Source organism: Alexandromys fortis, unplaced genomic scaffold (assembly GCF_014885135.2).
Source record: "Alexandromys fortis isolate MF-2015 unplaced genomic scaffold, M_Fortis_MF-2015_v1.1 scaffold_38, whole genome shotgun sequence".
NCBI lineage: Eukaryota > Metazoa > Chordata > Mammalia > Rodentia > Cricetidae > Alexandromys > Alexandromys fortis.
Genome location: NW_026067916.1, coordinates 8,127,233 through 8,152,260, shown reverse-complemented (window position 1 = coordinate 8,152,260; position 25,028 = coordinate 8,127,233). Strand labels below are relative to the sequence as shown.

Here is a 25,028-nt window from a genome sequence, read left to right as displayed (position 1 = left end):
TATAACACCAAAACTCCAATTTTACTTGTATGATGACTGGAAATCGTTTAATTGAAATAGCATCATATTTTAGTGATATTGGAATTAACTGACATTTTTAAGGGTCAATGCATAGTTCCAATGTGCTAAGTATAATGACATTACATGAAAATAATAATCCTAACAGAATTCTAGAATAGTCTTGACGTGAAAACGCTGCCCTTTTTGTTTGCAGGGAGGATGAAAGCCAATGACGCAGCACGGTGTCAGCAGATGAGCAAGAGACACAACACAGGTGAAGACGGTGGAGAGGAAGGGCTGGGCCGATCTAAGTTCCACGTGTTGGCAATTCTGAAATGGCCAACGTGGGGCAGGGATGCGCTCCCACTAAAGTGCAAGTTTCTCCGCGTTGATCCTAAGTGTACCATTTATCCTGCGGAAGAAGCCTGTGATTGCAGAGCCCCTTGGAGTTCAAGGGAGCACTCTGGGAGTGTGGGGTGCTAAGTACCTGCAAACATTAAGAAAGCATATTCAAATGAGGGCACTTTCCTTCTCAGAAACGGAACTAACAATGACCGTTCTGATAGGCTAAGTGTGCAGCTCTGCCATCGCTGCGCGCGTTCATAACTTATGCAAGGCTGTTGGAGGCTACAGCCTCAAACCCAGCAGGGCCTTCTGTCGATCAGAAATCAATATATATTTTTATAGAATACATTAAGAATAAAACAAAAATGTGTTTATAAATAATTCTAAAATAATAATATGTAGCTCCTGGAAAAACGGCGAAACTGAAAGTAAGGAAAGGTTCTTAGACTTACTTTTACCCCAGTAAATTCTCAAGTGGCTAATTTATACAGTTCGCATGCCTAAGTAGGAAGTAGCCATGGACAAAGCCGCACTGGGGGTAAAAATGATCAGACAACAGAAAAACATGCAAAATGGAATGGACTTTGAATTAGTCAGTGTTTTGCTTACTGAAAGATTATGTAAAAATTGTCAACAGTAAAATTACCTTGATAAAACATTTTAGAATTAAAGAATTAAGCAAGGTTCAAATATGTGCAAATATTCTGATTTACAGGATATGTGTAGTCCTGGCTGTCCTCGAACTTGTTCTGTAGACCAGGCTGGCCTTGAGTTCATAGAGATCCTTCTGCCTCTGCCTCTGAGTGCTGGGATTAAAGGCATTCCCCAAACCCACCCAGCAATCAAAATGTTTTCAGAGCTTTTAAAAATTGTATTCCATTTATTTATTTATTATTCAATATGTATGTGTGATTGTGTATATATGTGCATGGTGTGTGTATGTGTGCTCTGTGTATGTTTGTGTGTATGTGTGTGTACATATGTATGCGCAGAGTATTTGTGTGTATGTCTGCATGTGTACTTGTTTATGTGTGTTATGTTGAGGATAGGTGTGAATATGTGTGATGTGTGTTAGTGTGTGTGTTATGTGTGTGTGATATTTATGGAACAACGTATCTGTGGAAGTTATAACAACTTAGAGGAACTGGTTCCCTGTTTTCACAGTGTTGGACCTGATACTCAATCACAGTTAAGTTTGGCATTGAGCATGTTACCCAGTGAGCCATCTCCTGGACATAGTCTTCATAATTTTAACTTAATAAAATCTTGTTATTTACAAATGGGGAGAATGGAAGAGCATAATATTAAGTGAAATAAGGCGAGTAAACCAGGCTAATACATGATTTTATTCTTCTGTGCATCCATCCTAAAAGAACTGATTCTGCAGACATCAAGAACGGAGTGGCAGCTGCCCAGAACTTAAACGTAGGTGGTTCTGGTAGAGCCTGATTAGTGTGCACCCGACATACAGTTAGCCACCCTTGATGATAAATGATTGTGTGTTTTTAAGTGGTGGGACAAAGATATTTAAGGTCTTGACGATAAAGAAAGTTCAATGAGGTAATTTCACCCTTGTTAAAATAGAACACAATATACACAGGTATTGAAACAGTAGATGGTATCCATTCAGTATGTATATTTAAATGCTTTCTATGTTAGTTAAGCAATAATTTCCAAAAAAAAACAAAATATTTATTTCTTGATAAGCAGGGATCCTGCCTGCGTCTCGGTAACTCTCACAGCAGTTTAGAAGTCACCTGTGGCAGACATTGTCTTAATTCTATAACTCAGTTTAACAGAATGGAAAGTCCCTTTCAAGACGTTGTCATTGGAATGGGTGTTAAATTTCAGGAAATAAAGTTTGCTTCACTGCAGAAAACCAAGCGGTAAAAACCCCGACATGGAGGAGCTCCTTCATAAGAGTCTTTGCTTCCCGGGTGCCAGCATAGCACAACTCCAAGGACAGAACCATGGGACGGCAGGAAGTGTGATTGACAGCTGTCACAGGGGCATGACACTGGGTGAGGCCTTAAAGCTCAGCAATGCTGTTTTCTCTAGCAGGAAACATTAGAATAGCAGCAATTTGTTCTATCTAGTATTGCTTTGACGCCCAGATGATGCATGGCCCATAACGCATACCCCACGTACCATTACAATCCATTCCAAACACTGCAGCCAGTATAGCGAGGTAACTTATCTCAGTTGATCAACAATAACAAAAACTTCCAGGAGAAGGGATAATTCATTTGTTATATAGGAGCAACTCACTTTTTTCTACATGTTCTAAAGGGGGATTCTGCATTTGCCAAATAAGGACTTCATGCTATAAGATAGTAATATAAAAAAGTAGAAAATAAACCCAGAGTTTTATTATATTTTAAGAATAATTAGGGCTGGAGAGATGGCTCAGTGGTTAAGAGCATCACCTGCTCTTCCAAAGGTCCTGAGTTCAATTCCCAGCAACCACATGGTGGCTCACAATCATCTATAATAAGGTCTGGTGCCCTCTTCTGGCCTGCAGGCATACACATAGATAGACTATTGTATACATAACAAATAAATAAAGATTACATTTAAGAATAATTATAACAGATTCTATTACTGTATGAAGCCTATATCCCTACCACTTCATTCTAGAATCAGATCTGTTTCTATAAAAGTAAATCATGAAATATTAGGCTTCTAAAGAGACACGATACAAAATACCACGCTAGAATTAGTCTTAGAGCAGACAAGACTTCCAAGAGGAATATGAATGAGTCTGCAAGGGAGGTCTGCCCAGGGCCACATGTCCCAGACAGGTCAAAATTTCAAATGATCAATAATACAAAATGAGGCAAACAAATCAATTCAATTGAATGAGATGAGCTATCTAGGCTGTGCACTAATTTCATTAGATTGCGGCTAGAGACAGAGCTCAGAAGAGGTTAGCGGGTTTGGAAGGCTCTGATTTTTTATTTCTGATCAATAGGGGAATTCAGAAAACAGCGCAAGCTGACAGGGCAACTGAAGCCACTGGGTATTCTGCCCTGCTGCTCTTTGGGGAATTTGAAGACGGATTGGGACAGATGTCTCTGAAAATCAAGTCAGGAGACTGAGTAAATGGAGGCTTTACAGAGAATGTGAAACAGTAGAAAACTGTATGTAGATAATTATTTCTTTGCCGGTGTTTTCGTTTTCTTAAAGTTTTAGTATTTAGAACCTAAAACATCAAAATGAACATCTGATGTGTGGTCACATTTTTTTCTCTCTCAAAATTTTTGGATGTTTTACCTGTGAATTTTATTTAGAATATGAATTGTCTTAAGTGGCATAAATGCAAATATTTCAGGCTAATTCCCTTTTCTTGTGATTAGAATCACACACAGACACACTCCTTTTGGTGGTTAAAATCACTTCACCAATCTAAAGTTTATTGAAATATCACTCGTACTATTTTAAAATTACATTTATCAGTATTTGTGAATTGCACAGTGTAAGTCCAGAGTGTTCTAAAGTGTTTTTCATCACCTGTATTGGATTACTGTCACCCTCACATTACAGAACAAATGATTGGAAAGAATTAATATTTGGCTTTGACGGTGTCAGTCAGCTAGGAAAGGACAGGGCAGTCACTGACACCTGGGAAGTGGTGCCCCAAAAAACCTTCCTCACTTTCGCAGTATGCGCAGCAACTGCACCTGCATAGCCTTGCTGTTTAAAGAAGCAGAGCTATGTTCCAAAATCGTAGGAATAGAAATCATATACTTATTTTCCAATTTTTAGGATAAACAGAATGTTTCAGAGATTCACTAATCTATTCCCATTTCTGAATATTTAATATGTTTTCCTAACAAAAGTTCTATGGGTATTATTTGCACTGAAATAATACTTATCTTACTAACATAGCCTCTTTGGTAGTAAAATCCAACTACTATTTATTCTATTTTCAAAAACAGGCAAAACTTGGTTTCGGTGGGGAATTGTAACAATTCTGAGTACATATCTCATTCACAAAGAATTATGGATGCTTAGCATCTCAATCTAGACTTGAAGTAAAAAATCCTGAGCCCCGTACGCTTCATAACAGAAAAAAAAAAACAAACAGGAAAAGCTTCTCTTCTCTCGGTTTTGTTTGCCCCAGGTGAATAAATCCCACATGTTCTTTGACCTCAAGGTTGTGAGTATTTCCCCTTTTACTTGGCAAAAGCAGCACCTCTTTAAAACGGCTGTGCCTTCACAAACACTCTGGAAACAAGACCACAAGAAACAAGCACATTCAATAGGCATCACTTCAATAGCTGCTCTGTATTTGTGCAAGTGACGTCTTAAGTGTCTCGCTTAAGACAAGGCATTTTCCACAAAGCCAACAATCAGTTACAAGTTCCAAGAACATCCCAAGGAAGGAGGATCACTTGCTATCTGGAAAATGGATTTGTTAAGTAAACCTACTTTTTAAAAAAAATACATAGTATTTGATTAGAAACATTATAGCGCTCTGTGACCAGAGTATATCAACATACACAGGAACAGTTTAACTATATGTGGTCAGATGGTTCTATTTTAGGTACGGCTATGTTGGGTCTATTTTCGGTAGGGCTATGTACCTTACATATCTATGAGAATTATAATTTGTCCAATGATTAAGTCAAGTTATACTTTCATTACTGTTTCAAGCCATATTCTACAATCCCTGCTGGACGTCAACTCTAAACCTATTTTGGACACTGTTTCCTGGAAGTCTGGCTATCAGTAGGTGTTTATTTCATAACCACCAGGTAAGTGTAAATATCATTGACTTAAACAGAGGAGCAGAGATGCAACAAAACGTCATTGGGCAATTATCTGAAGACAGAATCCTTGGAGACCTTCCAGATGGTTCCACACAAACCGGCTCCTTCAGAGAGGTGCAAGACAGGGTTCATTCTAAAGAAACAGCTGATCACCTTTACACACTTGTTTATCTTTGAGGGAGACCATGAAGCATCTTCATGAACACAGCAATGACCAGTACTTGAACATATCAATTTTTATGACAAATATGAGCGTGGAGACATGTCAGCATGTCACATGTTGAAGAACACAGAAACTGAAGAGTCTAAATTTAGTCATGATCCCAACGAGAGCTGAACTCATGGCCTTTCTCTGATTTATTTCTGTTATGAAAGCTACCCCTACATTTCCAGCCACTTGTCACCTAACGCTCCCCAAATCCACATCCTTCTTGGTCCATTAGAATCTGGTGCTATGGGATTTCTAGTCTGTATTTATGTCTTTTCACTGATTTGGAATGTTTAGATTTGGGAAGGATCTTGAGGCTAAGATAACAGGACCTAGGTAGGGGGATTGTGACGTGCTGAAGGACACGTCATGTGGAAAGGTAGTCAAACTAACTTTGTTTTAACACTGTTGGAGCACATTGAATTATTCTGTTGAATCCAGCACTGTCATATACATGTAGTTTCACACTGGTTAGGACATTTCAGCCAGTCATTTTCAAATTTGACTTGTAAGCTAAACATAAAAATCTATTCTAAGTCATTCACCCAAGCAACTAAACTAAATACTTAAATGTCTACTATAGACATCCTTGAGCAAGGATATCATATTGATAACTAAAGAAAACAGAATAACATGAAATATTTGTAGTTTTTGATAAAGAGAGATTCACAAAGGTCATTTTTTTTCAATGTGTCTATTTAAATTTTTATCCTTTATTATCATAACTACTACGTATCTAGGGTGAGGTGTGGATAGTAAAAACTGGGCTCTTTAAGAATGAAACCAAGCATGGAGAACAGAAATAAAAATGCTTAGGATGTAGCTAAGATATTAGTTCTTTTTTAAAAAATATTTATTTATTATGTATACAATATTCTGTCTGTGTGTGTGTCTGCAGGCCAGAAAAGGGCACCAGACCTCATTACAGATGGTTGTGAGCCACCATGTGGTTGTTGGGAATCAAACTCAGAACCTTTGGAAGAGCAGGCAATGCTCTTAACCACTGAGCCATCTCTCCAGCCCCAAGATATTAGTTCTTAAGTCATTTCATAGCTATGTAAAATGAGATTTGCGCTTAGAGTCAATGACTTGCTAGAGGAAGACCCTTTTACAAGTGACCATATTGTGTTAGACTTTCTCATAGCCACACCAGCAGCGTTAAGCACACGAGGTTGCCGTCTTGGAAATAATACTCTGAGCTGGAACCCAAAGGAATCAAGCTTGGTGGCACCTCCAAGAGGAAAGCCATTTCAATACCAAACATTGTCTGCTTAGCAGATTCTAGGAAGACTATGCAAGTTCTTAAACACCAAAGTCAATAATATATATTCAATGACCTTAACAATGGGAAGGGTTTATGGACGTGATGTTTAGGAATATTTATGTCCTCATAATGTGTTGCATGATTCAAAGCCTATTTAAAACTTAGAAGCAAAAGAGTTGAGATCATTTAGATAACTCAGACACTTTTTGAGACCCATCTCTAAATCTTCCATATAAAAGTGGATTTAAATGATGAGCGGGAGAAATATTACCACTAGCTCTCATACACCGAGGAAAGCAGCTGGAGACATGGAGAGAAACACTATCTCCTAATTATTTTATTTTTCTTGTTTAAATAGTCAGCTTCAATATTTTCTTGAGATATATTGACCTAAGGGGGAAAATCTGAATTCTGTGTCTCCTTGCTATGAATTGCAGGGTTCATTATGGGCTGCAAACAATGAGTGTGAAAGGAAGTGGTGAGGGCAACCATCTTCATAGCAGGCTCTGGGAGGCAAAGTGATTTCCTCAAATGTCACCCAACTCCTTTGTGTGGAATAAGAGAGAGAGAGAGGAAGAGAGAGACTGAAAGTGAGACTGTGAAGAACTGGCTAACAGCCAAATACGATCCTGGAGAGTCTAAAGAGCAACTATGAGTTCCCACACTATCCCTGGTACCCAGAAAATTACATGAGAGAGTAATCAAAATATTTTTCAGGTAATTTAATTATATTGCCATAATTCCTCATAAATTTTCAGAAAAGACATAAAATATTGCAAATCACTATACTGGGCTATATAGAAGGTTCTTCATCTGGTTCAATTCAAGTTAAAACTTAGCACAAAATTGTATCTATCAGCCATATTATTTCTCAAAGGCCTTTTGTAAGCAACTTAATGTCTTTGAGGCAATTCCTCCGAATTACAATTTTGACTAATTATATTATTATTTTGAGCAGGAATTATTTCTACAGCATTCATTTTGATTATGTAATCATTTAGGTGCAACGAAAGCATTTTCTCAAATGCTTAGTAAAGTGTTTCACCCACTAGTTAGCTTTGTTCATTTTATTTTGAATTACATGTATCTGTGTGTGCGGAGTGGGGGAGGAGACATGAGTTTAGGTCCCAGTGGAGGTCAGAAGAGGGCATCCGATCTGCTGGAGCTAGGGTCACATGCCGCAGAGCCCCAATGTAGATCTCCTGACAAAACTCAGGTCCTCTGCAAGAGCAACAAGTTCTTTTACAGCTACCGCCATCTCTCTGGCCCCTGCTCTTGGCTTTTGAGCTGTCTAAAATATTTGAATTTGTATTTAAAAGGAAATCTGCACAAATTCCTTATATAGACATGTTGGTAAGTACATTAAAAATTAATATAATACTCTTAAAATTTTTAACTGCAAACAAAATATATTCTAACTTATTATAAAAACTTTATACTGATAAAAGTAATCAGATTCGCTAATATCGTCACAAAGTAATAAAATTTACATATGTCAGGCAACTGTTACTCAAATGGGCGTGAAAAAATTTAATTTCGCCAACATTCGAAAATACATATTCATATCCATATATTTCTGATAATTGAATCTCAGAATATTTCAACGAGGTCTAAGAATTTTGAACAACATGCTTCACCCATGTGTAGGACAGAAGGTGAATATTGGTAGATGAAACTGATCAAGACAACGAAAAAGCAACTTTAATGTGCTGAGTGTTCTTTTCATACAATGCCACACAGTGCTGCAGGAAATAGTTTATAAACTGAAAAGAACAGTGGAATTTGGTCTAATTATTCTGTAAATGATATGCACACACACAATAAATTAAAAAATCCAAAAACCTCTAACAGAACCATGTTTGGGAATCTATCCTATAAACAAAATCGAAATTTTATTTAAAATAATAATACACATATATATTATTATATTGCTCTGAATTTGAATGTTCAAGAAGGGACATTTTCCTTCCTCACCATAAGAGTTCATTTCATGGTATCACATCAACTCAAATTATTATCTAACATCTAGTTAACAGCATAGTAAATAATTTTACTACTTTCTAGGCCAGCCATGTGGAATGCTTGTGAGGCTGATCATGGTTGCACATGTCTGCAATACCTGCCACCCTTACATAGCAAGACGCTGTCTCACAAAACCTACACAGAAGGCAGTGACAAAAGCTAATTAAACACATGTTAATAGGAAAAAATTTAAAGTAATACAAAAATAAGACATGCTATTTCTAACTGTGTAAGAAATTTTTAGATGTCTTTTCTCCTTAATTTTAAGTACTAAATTTTATAATATGACCAGAGTCTTTACATATGTCAAGTACATTCTCCATAAAATACATACTCTCATCAGAATCCAAGATAGAAGTAAAATGAACTCAAAACAGCTCAAGTCAACTGTTAACTTGGATGGGGCTTTATGTGTGTGCGCTATGTGCCTGTGCAGGGCGGAAGTCAATGTCCAGACACTCAGTCACTCTCCGGGTTCTTTATGAAGGATGGATCCCACTGATTGGCTACACTGGCTGAGCAACAATCCTGCGAGGTTTGTGATAGGTGGACAGACACCAGCAGCAGCGCCAGCTCCTGAAGTGGGGGCTGAGAGCCAGACCTCGGGTCCTTAAGCTTGGACGGCAAGCACTGTAACCACGAATCAGCTCCCCAGCCAAAGCTTTAGAACTTTAATAGCACTTGATAACCTCTGGGTAACGAGAATGTCAGGCCCATCTGAGCATGCCTTGGTTTCTGAATTCTATTATTTTCTATGTACTATATAAAAGTCTCTGTCCATTGTCTATCAGTGTGTACATAAATAATATTCCTCCAAATACTTAATAGTAGTTTTTGGATTTAAACATACATGTTGATTTTTGATATCTATAAACCTTTGATTAAATTTATTGGCATCTGTCTAAAAATGCATTATTTTATAAGCATAACTAACACACAACCGTATAATGCACTTATTTTGGTTAGGACGAAGCAGCAGAAAATACAGCTCAGTCAATAGCTCCACTCCCACGGATCCCTTTCTCTATGACAGAGTGGCTTTTTTAAAATACTGAAATAGCAGAAATAAAGAACAACAAACGTGTGTTTTTTTTTTCCCAATATTTGAGAGGCCATCTCTGCATGTAGACTGTGAAGAAAACATTGGATGTGCTTACAGGATTCCAGATACAAAACGCATGCACGCTACGCTAGTCATGATCAGTGAACATTCTAGCCTGGAACCACAATGAGGGAAAACGGGGTTGTTACTTAACTAAAAGTCAGCGTCACTCTTCTGAGTGTGAAATAAAAGGGAACTGGTGACTTATAGGCAGATCTAACTCAGCAGAGCCGCTCTGCTTGGCATGGAATAAAACTGCTTGCATGAGTGCTGGAACAAAATAGTTATTTGCTATATTTAAGTGCAATTATCACAAAGTAACACTCTAGAGGACATGGGACATCAGGGTCCGAATTTTCATGAATTAAATGTTTACTAAAAGATACAGTCAATTTACTAGCAAGAAAATTAGGGATGAGTTTGCATTTTGTTGTTTCTGAGATTATGTTCATAGCACCCTCTCCTTCGCTTTCCCCTCCAAAGCCTCCCATGAGCTACCTACCTAGCTCACCTTCAAATCCGTAGCCAAATTATCTTCAAATAGCAAATCCTAATTTTAATTCTAACTCTCTTTCTGACAGCAGTTCCCACAGAAGTCTGAATATGGAATCAGATCCCCAGAAATGGTGTTACAAATGGTTGTGAGCGCTCATGTGGATGCTGGGAACAGAACCCAAATCCTTTGCGAAACTAGGAAGAGCACACATAAAAAGCGCACACATACGTGCATACAAAAATACAGGTAAAACACTCTTACACACAAAATTTAAAAATAAATTAATACAAAAAGAAAAATACCTCGGATTTTATCTATGGTAGGGGAAAATGTGTTTTTCACAGTGTTATCGTACAAATTAAGATAATTTGTATAAGATGGTTAATAGGATACCATAGTAATTTTAGGACTCAGTTAAATCCCGTATTTGAAGATATTAGTAGAGTTGCATATTCTGGGAGTAGTAATGTATCAGTGTGTATATACTATATATATCACACATGTAAATTATTTGAAAGGTCAACTCTACTTATTTTACACTTTTTTCATTCTCCCTACACAATATTCTGTGCTCAGCCTTGCAAAGGTAATACACATATCTAAGTCACTCCAGCACACGGTAAGGCACATACAGGGCGTTCTGATTCAGAAACAAACACGTAGAAAGCTATTTCCAATATAGAAAGGCCTGCATGCAGTCAGTACAAATCAGATAAGTATAACACCCATCATCAACTCGATATATCTAACTATTGTTTTACTTTTGCTATCTATCATTCTCTTTAAATGTATCAAATCCTATCGCAGTTAAGTAATAATTTAATGTAAGAAATCAATACTCACGTCAAGATCATCTTTAGCATTGTAGTAGACAACTTCATTGCTCTAAAAAGAAAAAAAAGAATGTTGCATTGATTAAAGAGTGTAAACAAGAAATACTGGACCTAGCAACACACTTTTGACTATTTTAAGTAACAAACTCGTTGACTATTTTAAGTAATGAGCAAAATTGCTTTTAAACTCTATCCTATGAAAGCCATGGACCCGCCAACTTTTAGAAACACTGAGGCAGTCCACTAGGGCAACCAGGACAGCCAGCCCATCCTGCAGCGGAGAAACGATCCAGTACAGGACTGAGAAACATCGTCCTAAAGAAGATAAGGATTTCATGGTGAATGCTCACTTGGTATACCCAGAAAAATACATAAATATAATAAATAATGAACCTTACTAAAATTAGGTAAAACAATATTTTTATTAGTGTTAAAAGTTTTTAATCTTCATATACAACTCTCTACAGTATCAGTATTTGAAGACATATTATGCAATCTCAGAAATTGTTCATCAGATTTAAGTATCTGAATTCAGATAGTAAAGGGTACCAAATCATATAACTGTCAGATTATATAACTATCAAATTAGATTAGAATATTATTTCTCGCTGGGTATTGGTGGTGCATGCCTTTAATTCCAGTACTTGGGAAGCAGAGGCAGGTGGATCTCTGTGAGTTTGAGGCAGCCTGATCTACAGAGTGAGTTCCAAGACATCCAGAGCTACACAAAGAAACCCTGTCTCAAAAAAAAAAATCACAGCAAATTATTTCAATTCTTGTGAAGTAGTAAATGAGTGTGCACACTTCCCAAGAATAAACAACAGACAGGTCCTCTGAACACGGTTGCTGAAATATACTGAAAGTGTGTTCTTCCAGATGTGGTTTATCTTATGTGCAAGACTGTTTAGTCTCATGCACATGTATGTAGCATGTGCATGCCTAGTGCTCGTGGGGGGGCAGAGGAGGCTGCTGGATCCCCTGGCACTCATGAGCTGCCATGGAGGCTCTGATATTCTGCAAGTATAACCAACTCTCTAAATTGTTGGTCCATCTCTCTGGCCTCCAAAATACTGAAAATATTAAACAGAACTCTAAACTATTCTCCAAAGGACATTATAAAAGAACAAAACTGACTGCCAGGGATTTCAATCCTTTTCTTGCATTGGGAGAATAGTTCTGCATATCTGTTGCAGCAAATTGGACACTATATAATAAAGACGCATTTTTTTGTGTCGTCAACATTTGCCAGCATGGATAATTCCAAAATTGCAATAATAGAAATCAATAATCCACTATTTTTTAGAGGAAATTTACTTGGGCTCTATTTTTAAAGACAGTAAGTTGAGGTGCAGGCCTCAGTAAAAGAGATGAGTGCCCCACCAGCCAGCCGAGCTGGCCCGTTCCACAGTTTCAGTTCCCCAAGATCCGTCCAACAGCTCTTGCTTTCCTCCCTCATCACCCCGACCACTGCTGAGCCCTGCCCTCACCTCCTGTGACTCCTATTCCATAGTTGCAGGCCACACCAGTCACTAAATATGTAGAAGCTTCTCCCCCTTGCCAGGTAAAGTGACACGCTCCCAAAATACTGTTCTCTAAGACCCATTCCACAATACCTCCGTCCTCAACAGCCTTACCACTGCTGGATGTTCCCCCCACCCTGGCTGACTGTCACTCCTAAGATGCAGGTTTTATCAGTTAGAAGAACAGGTTCAGACCACACCAGTCAGAAGAAAAGAGGTCCCCTTACTGAAATAAATGCCAAGCAAGCTTCCTGAACTCCAGTTTCCAACCTGGACAGATAACCTAAAAGATCAGAGGTCACACTAGTCATCAAAAATCCAGGTCACAAAAGACTACAAGGCCAAAGAACTAACAGAAAATTAGGAAAAGAAACAGAGAGAGAGAGAGAGAGAGAGAGAGGGAGGGAGGGAGGGAGGGAGGGAGAGAGAGAGAGAGAGAGAGAGAGAGAGAGAGAGAGAGAGAGAGAGAAAACAAATTCAGAAATTGGGAATTAAACCTAATCATCCCAAATCCGAATGCCTAAACACAAGTGTAAGAACACAGTAAGCAAGAGCCCAGGCAACATGGCTCAAGCAGAGCCCAACTATCCTGACAGAAAGACCTGAATATGCTAATGCAGCAGAAACACAAGGAAACAACCTTAAAAGAAACTTTGTGAAGATGATAGAGGACCTTAAAGAGGAAATGAAAAACTCCCTTGAAGAAGTGGAAGAAATTATGAGGAAATCAATAAATCCACTAAGGAATACAAAGAAAAAACAAAGTGAGGAAAATTATTCAAGACTTAAAAATTAAAAATAGAAAATTGAAAAAGAAAACACAAACTGAGGGAAATGAAAGCAATTCCACTAAAACCAGGGACTAGACAAGGGTACTCACCCTCTCCATACCTATTCCATACAGTACTTGAAGTTTTAGCTAGAGCAATTAGATAACTAAAGGATATCTAAATTAGATATCTAAAATTAGATAACTGAAGGAAATCAAGGGGATACAAATAGGAAAGGAAGAAGTCAAAATATTGCTATTTGTAGATGATATAATATCTATATTATATAGATATTATATTTATAATTGTTCATAAATACCTTTAGAGAAATTGTTGGAGCCAAACTTAACTCCAAAAAGTCAGTAGCCACCTATATACAAATGATAAAGGGCTGAGAAAGAAATCAGAAAAACAACACCCTTCCCAAGAGCAAGAAAGAGTATGAAATACCTTATAACTTGCACCAAGCAAGTGAAAGACCTGTATGACAAGAACTTCAGATATTTGATAAAAAGAAATTGGGGAAGACAGCAGTAGATGGAAAGACTGATCCAGCCTGAAACCCATGCCACGAGAGGAAACTCATCCCTGACACTGGTTGAAGGGCTAGGACCCAGAGGTGGAACAACGCAGGCACCTTAGGCTAGAACCAAATACAACTGCCCAACACAAAACAAAGCAAAAAATGGTCAATCCCTAATGATATTCTGTATACCCATAGACTGGAGCTTAGCCGAAGGGTCATCAGAGAAGCTTCACCCAGCAACTGATGCAATTAGATGCAGAGACCCATTGCCAAACATTAGGCAGAGCTTAGGGAAATCCCGAGGAAGAAGAAGAGGATGGGTTGAAGGAGCCAGAGGGGTCAAGGACACAAGAAAACCCACAGAATCAACTAACCTTTCCTCCTACCAGGTTGCCTTGCCCAATCTTAATAGGAAAGGAGGCTCCTGGTCTCACTGCAACTTGATATACCATGGCTGGTTGATACTCATGGGAGGCCTGCCCTTTTCTTAAGAGAAAAGGAGAAGTAGATGGGTTGGGAAGGGAGGACTGGATGGGGCTCTGGCAGGAGAGGAGGGAGGGGACTCTGTCTGTAATGCAATAACAGACTAAATAAATAAACCACATACTATGTTGTTATAGCTTCTTCATACAAAAAATACGTGAAAGTCGTGACATTTAGAAAAAATTAGTTAATTGTGACTTTGGAAGTCTGGACAAACAGCTCTACAGTTAACCGTGTGTTCTGCTCTTTTATGGGAACATAGGCTGGCTTATGTCTCTCTAAGCTCCAGAAATCCCCAAGTCCTCTTAAGGTCTCTGGACATTTTCACTCACTCACACGCACGCACGCATGCACACTTATAAATCTTTTGAAAAGCTGTCACTTTTTCACGTGTTCACAGGTCTCAGCGTATGTCTGAATGTATGCATCTCCATGAAGGAAAACACAGATTTGCTTCCCAAGTTTCAGAGCCCAGTATCCACCTGCTGTTTCTGATTTGAAAAGCCTATCTTGAGACTGAGAAGACTATGCGAGGCTCTGTGAAGACTGAAGAACCCCAAACTGTAAATATTGGAACATATGCTCCATCTCCTGGATTAAAACCCATAAACTGCAATTTGTTTCAAAAAAGGATTGACTGGAACTTTAAAAAAAACATTGATTTTTGAAGTGACTGGGGAGTGAACTTTAATGAGCGCAGAATTTCCAATTCCTGGAACTTCTTACTGCATCCTTTGTGACTGAATTAAATACAAAGCAGGACACACTCCCAAGTCCCCCTGAGACCCACACCTAATCACTGCTTTATTGATTCCACTTGCCAAGCAGTCCTTTAGGTTTCAGAGACAATTTTCAGTTCTGGAGTGCGGATCCCGACAACTGAAACGTAGAGGAAGTTACCCTGCATTGCAGACTTCATCTTGTAGCACGTGCTTCCTGCATTTACAAAATCAGAACAAGTAGAGGACCAAGTGAAGCCGTGTTAAATTCCAAACCTTTAAGAACAGTCGTGTCCACAGCAACTTATGCATCATTGGGCCATGTCAGGAAATCAGGAAATGCATCCAAACCCCCTTCTCTTGCTGGAAACAGTTCAATTAGGCAGGACACCCTAAAAGTGTAGGGTCACATTTGGTAGACAGTCCCAAAGTCAAGGGACTCAACTGATTTATCAAATTGTTTCCTCTACGTGATCATGCAATGAGTTTAAGCCTCCCATGCAGGAGGGTCCCGCAGGTTGTCAGGAAACAATCAAGTATGATGGGCACTCTAGTAACTCAAACCAAACATTTTGATTGTGCTAAAATAAATTTTATGTGAAATCTAAATTCAATCAAGCAATATTAAACTCTTAAAAATTCAAGTTTGAGGATTTCTAACATATTCTTATTTTTACTGTACTGCAATTTATATAAATCCTGTTATTCAACTATACTTTTAGAAATTGTTCATTTCTCCTAAACTTGTTTTGGAAAATGATAATCTGAAATTTATTTAAATTTTATGCAATTATACCAGGTTTTCTGGGTTTGAGATGACATCATTCATTATACTTGATATGTTAAAATTAACTGAAAAATTCAAATGCTGCATATGTGTGTATGATTTAAATTTAAATATATGTGCAATATACAAACTATATATATATATGCACACACAGTTATGTTACACTGAATTAGTCATAAAATTATAATGTAAACTAAACATCTTCATCCCTTTTTGGAGTCTAATCTGTAAAATTTTCTATTTTAAAAGAGTTAATTCTTAACATAGTTTTTTTTAACACGGTCTAAATATATTCATATTTAAGACAAATGTGTTTTTGGAGAAGTTAAGACAATGATGAGCCACCAAGTCAAACCCCTGTTCTTGATTTGGGAAGGTGACAGACCTTAGCGGAATGAGCAACACCTAGAGAGACACACTTTATCACTGTACATCTTCTCTGCCAATGGATGGGATGTGGCTTAGGACCACCACCAGTGAATGTGACGTGGCCTTAGGGCCACCACCAGTGAATGTGACATGGCCTTAGGGCCACCACCAGTGAATGTGGCGTGGCCTTAGGGCCACCACCAGTAAATGTGACGTGGCCTTAGGACCACCACTTCAAGGAGAGGCCAGCATCTCAGGCGGAGTCCTTCTCCCTTGACAGCATCCTCTGCCTCCAGTCCACTTAAAATTTTGTTTAGAAAGATTTCTAGATAGCATAAGCAGTCCGATCCCAAACCCTTGACAATTACTTCAGTGTAACTGGCTCCATGACTTGAATGGGTTTATTGCACTCGGATTAGGTTACATTTCTCTACATACCATAGTATGTAGTTTATGTAGCAGAAACAATAGCGGCAAATGAGTATGGTTGCTAGTCCTAATCATGATCGTCGGCAATTATTCCTACTTAGGGCTAAGTGCTGGAGAACAGGATGATTGATAGCTACGTTCTTCCTGAGGGAGCACAGGAGCCCATTTCAGCACCTAAGTGGCAAGACGTCTCAGGTGAGGGCCAGCGATACCTAAATGTGCTACAATTAATCTCTCTTGATGTTTGTAGGTGGCAGATAATTAGACATCTCAAAGAATTAACTATATTTCCTTCTTATTAATGAGAAAGAGGGGCGGGAGAAGAGATTGTTAATTACTTACCTAGCCTCACTAAAAGTTCCCTGAGTCCTTCCTTCGAGGAAGTAGCCAGGCTAGTATTATTTGCAGGTTTAATTAAACTATAGCATATAAACTAAGAGCCATGGGTATTGGTGATAGAATAAGTTTATCGTGTTTCTTAACTAGGACTAAAGATTTTGAACATCATCACTTAAGAAAAGAGTCCAGATAGAAACAATTGCTTCCGATGGTTTTCAGAGCAAGGTAAAACATTATGGGATAAAGCCAGCAACAGCTACAACTAGATCTTAGACTGGGAAAACCTACAGAGGGCTATTTTTCAAAATTAAGTCATCTTAGATGACAAAAACAAATCATTTTGCTTCTGATTTTAAGCACGCAAGTTAGACGCGCATTATCTGCTTGAAATAAATGGACTTATATGGACCATTCTCATATAACACTGCCGCTTGGTGAAGTTTAAAATGCTCCCTAGTTGAGAGATAAATTCCTCTAGTCTCTTGGTACCTATTGGGAATCAAAATCAAATCTGGTCAAAATAGGCTACTCCGTCTTAGAAATGTATATTATGAGTGACAGCTTCTGCATGCCAGGTACTATAAAACTTGTTCTCCGAGGAACACTTATGCTAAAGTCTGAGGTCTCAGAACGAAGATCCTCTGGAGAAATAAGATCCTTCTAAGGGTAAATATAAAGCATTGGAACCAGAAGCTATGAGTGTACAACCCACAGTCTCAGTGCTGGCCACTCTCAACATTCCAGTAGAGATCCACTATCTGTAAAATTCAATAATACTTTTTCCTCGGTGATACCCTTGGTTCTCCACAGTCTGACATATTACATGAAGCTGTACTTTCTACTATTGTCTTTCTTCCAGAGCATGATTTTGATTAATTTTTATCATTCCTAATTTTTCAAATTAAAATCAACGGAAACTAGGGATATTCTTAATGAAAACTGAGATATGGTCATCATTTTTTGCACGCCACAGTTTAGCTTGTCATGTGCTCGTCAAATGTTATTAAAAATATATTCATAGCAGTCTGGACCAGAAACCACAGAGCTCAGGTGTGTTGGGTGCCAAGTGACTTCACTGCATCTCTGTGTAGATAAAAAAAAAATCAGGAACCGGTAGGCCTAGCTGTGCACAGGCGTGTGGGTGTGAGGAGACGCATTAAAATAGCGGTCCTTTACAAGACTGTCCTAAGATTACATTAATTCACTGAGAGTATCGTATGAGCCAGTTGAGACTGTGAAGTTGGTAAGAAAAAAACTGACCAGAGTTGTCTTTGGTTATCAATGTCAGCAGGTCACTGGACTCAAGACATTGAGGACATCCACATTTATGTCATGGAAGAAGAGACAGTGAAGCAAATGGTGGCCAGTGTGATAGTTGGTTCATATTGTGTACAAGAGAAAATAAATGAGGCGATTACTGGGGAACTGTTTAGTTATATGACATGCACAAATGCTTACAGATATTATATGCATATAGAGAAAAAAATCAAATTCAAGTATAAAGCTTTAACATTTAAGAATAAATGTCTAGTAATTTTTATTCATGCCAAACCTGTGATGATTTCTAAACACATGAAATTATTATTGTTTTAACAACGTAATTGGTGAAGGATTCCACATGTTATATAACAGGGGTCTTAGCTGTGTGTGTGGAAGAGTCATGCTAACTGGTGCTAAACTGACAGTGGTACCTGTTTTTGCATCTGAAATTAAGTACTTGTGTTTCCCAGTCTCCTCCTGAGCTTCCTGCCTTTCTAAATGCAGGGTTACTAGTTCCTAGAGACAGTCAGGACAGTCTGATGCTAAATCAACTCACCTAATAGTGTTTAGTCTTTGAGAAACAGTCATTCATCCTATGTTGTTTTATAGTTCATCTTAAAATACAGATTCAATTTTTATACTGATGTAATTAGCTTAATAAAAGAATTAGACAGGAAAACAATGTATTCCTGCTGTAAGCTTATTTTTGATACTTACGAAACATGTTATTTAACATTTAGTCCTAGGGTAATTTTCATATTTATAACATCGTCGGGTTAAGCTCCATTATAGTGCCTGTGAAGTAACATACTATTAAATAGCTCAGCCTACATTAACCGATCATTAAGTCAAAGCCTCTTAGGGTAATTGACAAGAGTAAACAACAAAAGACCCACTGGCCTTTATTATGCATAGCGAACCAAAGGGATTCCATCCTTAATATTTACAGTGAAGCTACTGACACAATTGGAAACCCCATCCTTAATGAAAGAAATGACTGTACTGCTCCCAATAGGAAATGTGAATTATGTCTATAAAAAAGAAAGGCACTTTTAATGGAGAGATTATGGTGTTCCCAATAGAATCGTGACCGTGTTTTACAAAGCCACAGAGTGTTTTGAATATGTTTTAAACTGGACTGCCTGGTAATGGTTATCAAAAGCTATAGAAAATTATTAGAAATTCCACATTAAGACAGTAAAATGGAAAAAATATATGTGGCTTTTAAAGAAAGTTTCAAATAGAACAAACATGTGTGCACACACCACATAAACATACAACACACACAATTCAAATAAAATATAGTATAGAGTACGCTTAGAGAAAACCAACAAGAATATCTAAGTGGAAATTTATTTCAGAGTTCTTTGGATCTTAGCCCTCAACAAGGACCAATTTCTTCAAGCGTCAAGAGCAGTACCAATTTATTTCATCATCTTATAGACTTTAATAGCAATCTGTCTCTGAGCTATTCCCGTGTTCCAGATGAATTTAATAAAGAGAAGACCTGAGACACCGAGAAAAGGCAAAAGTGGAATATGAGAAGATAAATATGTTATTTAATGCAGGCCCCAAATCCCCAAGGAATTCCAGTTCATAACTAAGCAAGCGCAATCCTGACGCTGGAGGATGGGTTCTGTTCTGCTGCAGTCTGTAGTTCCAAGGAAGCTTTGGTGAGATTTATTAAAATTACTCATAGTTAATCCACGAAAATCTCGTTTAGCATGTCCTTCCTACTGACCTAGACAACACAAAGCTCTTCTTGACTTCTGATTAACGTTAAGAGTGCTTGACCACATGACACGAGGTGCTAGCGGTAAAGTCATGTTAATTTGTCCCATCCCATAATTAGCAGCGCATCTCCAAATGTACCGTTATCAATCTTAGAAAATCATCAGTCTAAAAGAAATATAAAGGCTCACTTTATGGTAGTGAATTAATTACTGAGTGTAAAACAGTCTGTTAGACTTTAAGATCTGAAGAATGTTAAAGGTATCACTGCTATGACAACTCATCTCACAGCCTACTGGCCACTAGGAACAATGCATCCGAGACACAGACACAGGTGCACTGTGCCTAGGGCACGCTGGGATTTGCATTAAATTGCTTAAAGCTGGCAACATCTTTTAGATACAGAAGAGCCCAATCTCCAAAGATAGTATGCTAAAGTTTTAATTAACATTTCACTATATTGCTCCTTGAATTCTCCATTCCTTTTATTCCTCCTTCCACACCAAAACAATGGGTTTCCACACTCCAGATGAATAGGGAGAATGGATCAAACAGCACTAGAACAAATGTTTTTGTTTCATTTGAAAAGCAGGCTATATACCTTAGTCCATTTAAGGCAAAAGTCATAAAATCCAGCCTTGTGAAAGCTGAAGGGGAGCATACTTAAAGGTGGGTTACGTCATATGCAGGAGAATAATCTAGGCAGTCTGAACAGTAGACTTTTGTCACCTCATGCTCAGAATATGGCATCAGGAGCACAGAGCATGGTGCTCCTCTTTAGGAACAGGGCTTCTGAGAACTATGTTTGCCTGGAAGAAGAAGTTAAAAGAGAAGGAACAGGATCTCTGTGAGTTCGAGGCCAGCCTGGTCTACAAGAGCTAGTTCCAGGACAGGCTCCAAAACCAGAGAAACCCTGTCTTGAAAAACCAAAGAGAGAGAGAGAGAGAGAGAGAGAGAGAGAGAGAGAGAGAGAGAGAAGGAACAGAGTGAAACCGCAAAGGAAGCGAATAGCAAAGGGCACGTGAGGTGCGTGCTGAATACCAGAACCAAGAGGCCTGCAGGACTCTCAAGACTTGAGTGCCTGTGGGAGCTTCCTTAATGATGACCTCCCTCAGCTTCCCTTCACCACCTCCTAATACTTCCAATGGTGCCTTCTGCTGTTCACCAACACTGTGTCAGGGACAACATAAGGAGTCGCTCTCTGGTTATTATGGAATGATGGGTGAAGGCCTACTTCACAGGCCAACTGCACTGAGATCCTCGGCCTGTAGGTGTCTCATAGTACACTGTGCTCTGTTGTGTGGCTAAGGAGGCAGAGACAGGGAAGCTGTCAGCACCCAGGCCAGTGCTTGGCTGGAGAGCCTCACAAGCTAGCTGAAGACAGCACATGAGACTGCTCCTCCCACAAGCTCAGTGAAACATCTGACGAGCTTTACCCTCCACAGGAGGCCTTGGTGGACTGATTATTCACCTGCTATACATTTGGAACCAGACACTAAGATTAGAACTTGACCAGAGGTCATCTACTTAGGAGATGATAATCCCATCTGACAGTGGGGTTTGCACAGCACCTCCAGAGAAGTTCCTATGAATGAAGACCCGAGTGGAGGCAGAGTTGTAACGGAAGCACACTGTTTGTAAAGAGACAGCACACTTACACAAGGAATGGGAGTAGGGCAAAGGAAGAAATATTAATGGCTCAAAAGAACCCACTGAGCAGTATTAGGCTCGTTGGCTCATTTAGACAGCATAGACCTTTTCACGCACACTAAAATACACTTAACTCTACACACATAGGACTTCGGGGGTTGTGTGTCTCAGCATCTGCAATCTGTTGATGCGTTTTATAAACAGACAAAGCCACCTTCTGACATTAGAGGACCTCTGCTTCTGAGCCTGAGGTACTCTTTGCTGTAGCTGGCTAGATCAAGGCTCCTCCAGCATTCCACTTTGCCAAGGTGGTAGATTTTACTAGGCTTTCCACAAGCTCTCTCTCTCTCTCTCTCTCTCTCTCTCTCTCTCTCTCTCTCTCTCCTCTCTCCTCTCTCCTCTCTCCTCTCTCCTCTCTCCTCTCTCTCTCCCAGCTCAGTGACACCACAGGAAACACCCGCAGGAGAACATGGTAGAGCAGAAGAAGAATGAAGATATTTAAGACATGTGTGTGTTAAAGAACGACTGGAAATCCACTCCCTGGGGTCCTTTTATGAACTGAATTCACTAAGAAGGACTGAGTGAGGATGCCCTCTCTGCTAGTCAGCAGCATTTTTAACATGTCCATTCCTACACACCACAGCCAGATCAGTGGGCCATCAGATGATAGGGCAGCAGGTACAGGAAGAAGTTGCTGGAAGAACCTGGGCTAAGGGGCCTTGTTATTTGCTGCTGGGATGTGGGTAGCGAAACAGCTGTATCTGCTGCTAGCCACGGGGGGGGGGGACGACGACAAATCAACAGATGCTCTTCAGCACCAGCCAGGTTCAGTAGGAGTGTCGAGCCATGAGCTTCCCCTTGTCACACAGTGTGTACGGTAGAGGCTGGTAGACTAGTCACTTGGATTTTTATACTAACATTGTTAGAAAATGCTTGTTTTTGTTTACTTGGGAAAGACATAATAGAATCAGACGGCCCATGCTAAGGAAGGGAAAAATAAAACGGAGCCACACAACTGTGCTGAGAGACAAGTAACTGACTGCCTTCCACTCCCGGACCAATTCTTCACCGGTACCAGGAAATCACCGATTTATCTGTTCAAAGCTGTTTTCTCTTATCATGAACTGAGTAAAGAACTCCAACATCAAAGGAATGCAATAACTTAATGTCACAATTTATCTGAAGAGGCTTTTCAAAATTTAAGCGGAAATATAGATTTATTATTATCCAGAATTTAAATTATTTTGATGTTTTATAAAAGTATGATGAAGGCCTTCTATTAAATTATTCAAGCTATATTTATTTAAGCAATATACAAATAAAATAAAAAGGTTGAAACACCAAATAAAGATTTCCTAACATTAAAAGGCAATTATTTTTGTTTAATATGAATTATGAAATGTAGTTTTTAAACAATAAAAGTGAGATTTTAAAAAGAAGAATGAATACTGAGCTTAAGAACGTGTCAAAAGTATGTTTACCTAAGTTGAAGCAATTTCAATAATATGCAAAGTATTGCAAGGATTATAGGGCTAATTAGAGTCGTCTACATTTTAAAATATCATTCCACACATGTTTAGAACAAAGGAACACATCAATGTATTCAGCTTGATCATATTTTCTTTTTTACTACGTAAGAAACTCAGTGTGAAAAATATTTTACCTTTAAAAGATCAAACAATTTCAAAGTCAATACCCAGGTGTGAAGAGTGAAGAGAACACATTATCACCCAATTAACCTTCGCAGACACTATTTCTTCCCACAAAACCAGAAGGCTGGGCTTCCTTCCCTTATGTTGATGAGTTTGGCTACTTTCATGGTTACTTGTCAAATGAAAACATAACAGATCTGGAAACACTCAAGAAGATAAGAGAACTGACAGCAGATCAAAGGAAATGAGAGTTTAAATTTTACAGTTTTAATCTAAATTTGAATTATATCGCCATGACATAATGAAACGACGATATAAGATAAACATACAAGAGATTAATCAAAATTTATAAATATTACCACTGATTGCTCCTGTGTTTTCAATGTCAAGTAATGGACAATAAAAGCGGGCAACTCTTTGATGTGTCTTAGAAATTGCTTAGGGAATCGCACAAAGGAGCTATCAGACTTTAGTAAATAAGAAGGTTTAGGAAAAACTCTAAGAGTTTTCTTTTTATAAAAGAAAACATCGTTCATGTAAATGATTTCAATATTTCAATACTATGTGAAGGTCTGGAGGATGTGCTACAAACGTGTGACCTGTGATGAGCTCCCCTGGTTTGCAGATTTTACATGAGCATGCTGTAACATGTTGTCTGTGAAACCCTGCCTGTTTGGTTGTGTTACAAGGCTGATTTAATGAGTAGAAAGCGGAGGTAATAGAGAGTCGAATGTAGCAGCTGTATAGGCACTTGGGGTGCTGTCCTTAGCCCATCAGTAGCCATTCACCTTCTGCCTGTGTGTCTGACCTCACATCTCTGCAAACAGAACCAAATTCTTATTCAACACAGTAAGTTAATCCATCACTAGCTTTCACCCACCCAAAGGCCAAGGATGCCAATACATGGACTCTGAGACTCTGATCTACCCCTGCTGCCTGATGTTCCTGCCAACATATTTTTAAAAATATTTTGGCTTATGATTTCTTTTGTTCTGTAAGTATAAAAACCTCATGGAACTGTTTCCACATTGAAATATGGTATTTAGGGCAATCTCAATCTGTATTTCTTGGGCAAACAGCTCACACTCAGCTAAAGGATAAAGAGTCTTTTATTTCCTTTGAGGTGTGAACTATATATTTTGTTAACAATATACGCTGTAGCATGACTAAATTAACCCAATTAGCATAAACTTTTGAAGTTCGTGGTAAAAAATAATCATCCTCAGTATTATACAAGGAGAAAAGATCTAGCAAACTTAGCATTCGTAATGAAGGCTTGCCAGAAAACTTTCAATTAAATTTGAGTATTTGATAACGAGGTTGATAAAGAAGTTGATAATTGAGTTGATAATGAAGACAATGAATTTCATTTATTATAGTTAGTTTATACTAAAGGAGTTGTTTATCTGAATCCAAATGTCAATGAGCCTGTAGTATTCTATGCACTGAAGATTATAATTCTGCTGTATGCAATATTATCATGTGCGTACATAGTTATTTGTGACAATTGTTAAGCTTTTATGGTGGAGGAGAGAATGTTTTATCACTTAACAATCCCCTTCAAATTGAGTGATCTCGAAAGAGCAACATGCCCATTACAAACGCAGCCAAGCCTTGGCAAATTTAACCATCCAGAAAGGTCAACATGGCCCATTTCTGCACAGCTGCAATAACTGTATAAACTTATTTTATGTCTCAGTGGGAGTTTTTTGGATAGAGAACTACCGGGCATCTTTCATTTAATTCTCTCT

General features: G+C 38.5%; 1 protein-coding gene across 1 annotated transcript in view; it reads right to left on the bottom strand.

Moving 5' to 3' along the window:
• Cacna2d1 (calcium voltage-gated channel auxiliary subunit alpha2delta 1) overlaps positions 1–25,028 on the bottom strand; it is a 347,097-nt gene that overhangs the window by 165,399 nt on the left and 156,670 nt on the right. The window contains exon 4 of the mRNA XM_050139771.1: positions 11,053–11,094. Within this exon, the coding sequence (XP_049995728.1) occupies positions 11,053–11,094 (42 nt within the window). The remainder of the gene's footprint in view (positions 1–11,052; positions 11,095–25,028) is intronic.